Here is a 3,848-nt window from a genome sequence, read left to right on the forward strand (position 1 = left end):
TTTAAAATCGTCGTAAAAAATTGATTACGTTAAAACTTCGCTTTCAATGCAAAACATTTTCTATGAGTAATTTTAAGATAAAAGTATACAGACTCCTCCAATTTATTGATAAACTGAAAATAGTTTCTTTTATAGCACACGTGGCGTGACGTATCAAAGTCGAATTTGAAACTTTTTAGTTTCATGCCATTATAATAGTCCTCAGATTTCAATAACCCATTTATTGACAAGCCTTCTTTTCCTTAAGAGGCCTCCCTTTTCAGGGTTTAGATCTTCTATGCTAATTAAATGTCAGTTCGCGAGCTATAATAACTACTGCGATTGACAGCATTACGTGTTCTCCTAAGCATGGGGTCAGAACAATGGCTTTTTTCTGATGTCGAGCTATATATGCATTGAATTGAGTTTAAAGCCCTGCGATCCGTAGTTGAGCAAGTTATACCAACGAGGCTGTTATTTTTCATGCACATAAAAACTGGTAACTCTTTTTAAAAAGAAGTGTTCAGATTATTACTTAACTTTATTAGATTCCAACAATAAATGATTAAAATTAAACGTTTTATCACTTTATTGAATTGAATAACTAATGCTGATATTGGCATTATTTTCGTGCTGCAGAAGAGGGCTGTTCGTGCGATCTATAAAATGGGTCCGGGAGAGTCATTGAGAGATAAATTTAAAGATGTTAAGATAATGATAGTTTTTAGTCAATACATATTTGAAAATTTAATGTATGTTCACATAAATATATCTAAATTTAAGAGAAAATGTGACAGCAATAATTTGAACATTACAAGCAAAAATAAACTTGCAGTGCAATATACTAGACTACATAAGATAAGTTATTCATTTAAAGGAAATTGTATACAATTTTACAATAAATTACCAGTTGATATCTTGGAGATGTCTCCGAAAAAGTTTAAAGTTTATATAAACGTAAGCTTATAGAAAAGTCCTATTATAGTGTTGTGGGTATTTTGATAATAAAGTAGTTGTCATCCAACACGAGTTTCATTAACATAACATGGTGGCAGCGGTGGGAAATTAATTAAGTTAATGTTGATATAGTGCCGTGTTTGCTTTGATTTACTATAATAAAAGTAGTAAACGGTGGATTGCATATTTATTCGCAATGGAGCATGCAAGACCCCCGCCGGAACTCAGTGTGGATGGCAGCCCAGTCAGCCGGGCTGACGCGTGGAAGAAATGGAAGACACAATTTCAGTTATTCATAAAAGCTGCAGGTGTGCATAAGGAAGACCCAGCAGTACAAGCTAGCTTATTGATCAATTTAATAGGATCGGACGGATTTGATGTTTATCAAACGTTTACTTTCGAAAAGGAAACCGATCGCGATGACGTTGCAGTTCTATTGAAAAAGTTTGACAGCTACTTTGGTGTGAAGCCGAATATTACATTAGCCAGATACAACTTTTTCACAAGAAACCAAGTTGAAGGGGAATCGATAAATCAATACGTCACGGCATTGAAGCTTTTAACTAAAACTTGTGTGTTTTCATTGCTGGAAGAGGAGTTGATCAGAGATAGAATCGTGTGTGGCATAAGAAATACGGTCGTTCGAGATCGCTTACTGCGTACGGACGAGCTAACTTTGGAAAAGGCGATAAAAATATGCCAAGCCGACGAAGTTTCAATGGATGGCACGCGCCAGCTAGAAACTCGTGCAGGTAGCTCGAGCGGAGCGTCCATCGATGCGGTGGAAGCGCGCGGCAGAGATCGCGCCTCTGGCAGCCGGCGATGGAACGCGTACAGCAGTGGAAGTCGTGCGGCGCGCGGCGCGCCCGCGCATCGGCGCGGAGGTCATGCCGCCGGTCGGGTGGAAACCCGAGCAGCAGCGGCGTGTAAGCATTGTGGGCAGTTTTGCGAATCGCGATTTCAGTGTTTTGCGGCGGGCGTAAAGTGCTATTTATGCGGTGGGCAAAATCATTTTGCCAGGATGTGTAGTGATCGTGCTAAAAAAGTTTACGACATCGATGTTTATGCGGAGAATGACGGGGTAAATTCCGATAGTGATAGTGGCGAGTCGTTTTTTATATCAATGATAGCGAACACCTCGCAACGTAGATATGCGGAGGATTGGTTTGAAACATTGACTGGTGAGTATGGCGTCGAAAGATTTAAGCTGGATACGGGAGCAGACATAAATGTTATTTCTTTCGAAAGATTTCTATTGTTAGGATATAATATCAGTGTAATAAATAGAAAGACTAATGTCAAACTTCAGTCATACAGTGGTAATATTATTCCTATAAAAGGAATATGTGATTTGAATTGGTGGTATAAACACAAATTATATAAATTGAAGTTTGCTGTAGCGAGCATTAGCTGTCAAAGTGTTCTTGGAAGGCAAGCTTGCACGGAGTTAGGTTTGGTAAAGCGTGTACACGATATAAATCTTTCATATTATGATAACTTATTCCGTGGCATAGGCTGCCTTCCCGGTACATATAGTATAGTTATAGATAAGTCTGTGAGTCCTGTAGTTAGCGCTCCGCGTAAAATACCTTTAAGCCTACGAGATAAATTGCAGGTGGAACTAAAGAGAATGGTTGATTGCGGCGTGATTAGAAAAGTTACTCATCCCACTCAGTGGGTTAATTCATTGGTAATTGCAGCTAAGAAAAATGGTGGTATAAGGCTGTGTCTTGACCCTCGGCCGCTGAATTGTGCGATTCAACGAGCGCACTTTCAGTTGCCGACGATTAATGAGATAGCCACCAAGCTTACTGGTGCGCAATATTTTTCTGTTTTGGACGCCAACTCTGGTTTTTGGGCAATTAAACTAGATAGCAAAAGTGCGGATTTATGTACATTCAGCACGCCATTTGGGCGATATCAGTTTCTAAGATTGCCTTTTGGTTTAAATTGTGCATCTGAGGTTTTTCACTCAACACTTAAACAATTATTAGAAGATTTGGTTGGAGTAGATTTGTTCATTGATGATATTATTTGTTGGGGAAGGAATAAAAATGAGCATGATCAGCGGCTTACTGCTTTATTAAATAGGGCACAAGAAATTAATTTAAAATTTAACAAAGATAAATGTAAAATTTGTGTCACTGAAGTGGTCTATTTAGGACATGTTTTTAACAAAAACGGAATGAAACCGGATGCAGATAAGGTAAAGGCTATTAAAAATATGCCTATTCCAAACGATAAAAAATCCTTAGAGAGATTTTTGGGTGCTACTAATTACTTGTCAAAATTTATTCCCAACTATTCGAATTATACCGTACAACTTACTCAACTGTTAAAAAAAGAATCTACATGGTATTGGGATAATATTCACGATAGGGCGATTTCGAAGTTAAAGGAATTAGTTAGCAGTGCTCCGGTACTAGCTCTGTATGACGTCACGCGGCCCGTGGTGTTATCGGTGGACGCCAGCAGCGTCGCGCTCGGTGCAGTGCTGATGCAAGACGGTCGTCCGGTCGAGTACGCGTCGCGAACGCTGACGGATACACAGACTAGGTACGCCCAGATCGAGAAAGAGCTTCTCGCCATAGTGTACGCTTGTGAAAAATACCATCAATATATATTTGGAAAAAAAATCTGTAATTGTAGAAACGGATCATAAACCGTTAGAGAGTATTTTTAAGAAAGCTTTAGTCTCTAACCCAGTGCGTTTGCAGCGAATGTTACTTCGGCTGCAGGGTTATGACTTAATTATTAAATATGTACCCGGTAAATATATGTACATAGCGGACACTTTGTCGCGTGCGCCGCTTGCAGAATCTTTTGAAAGTGAATTGGATGAGAAACTAATGTATGAAGTAAATCTCTTGTTCGATCATGTTCAAATGTCTGCAAGTAAGTTAAGTTTAGTG

The 3,848-nt window shown here is 39.0% G+C and overlaps 1 protein-coding gene across 1 annotated transcript; it reads left to right on the forward strand.

The window, feature by feature from the left end:
• The first annotated feature begins 1,030 nt into the window (after nt 1-1,030).
• LOC120630126 (uncharacterized protein K02A2.6-like) lies at nt 1,031-3,598 on the forward strand. The gene has a single exon (XM_039899278.1). The coding sequence runs from the start codon at nt 1,133-1,135 to the stop codon at nt 3,596-3,598; it is 2,466 nt and encodes an 821-aa protein (XP_039755212.1). The 5' UTR covers nt 1,031-1,132.
• Nucleotides 3,599-3,848: the final 250 nt, after the last annotated feature.

This window comes from Pararge aegeria, chromosome 15, assembly GCF_905163445.1.
Source record: "Pararge aegeria chromosome 15, ilParAegt1.1, whole genome shotgun sequence".
Taxonomy (NCBI): domain Eukaryota; kingdom Metazoa; phylum Arthropoda; class Insecta; order Lepidoptera; family Nymphalidae; genus Pararge; species Pararge aegeria.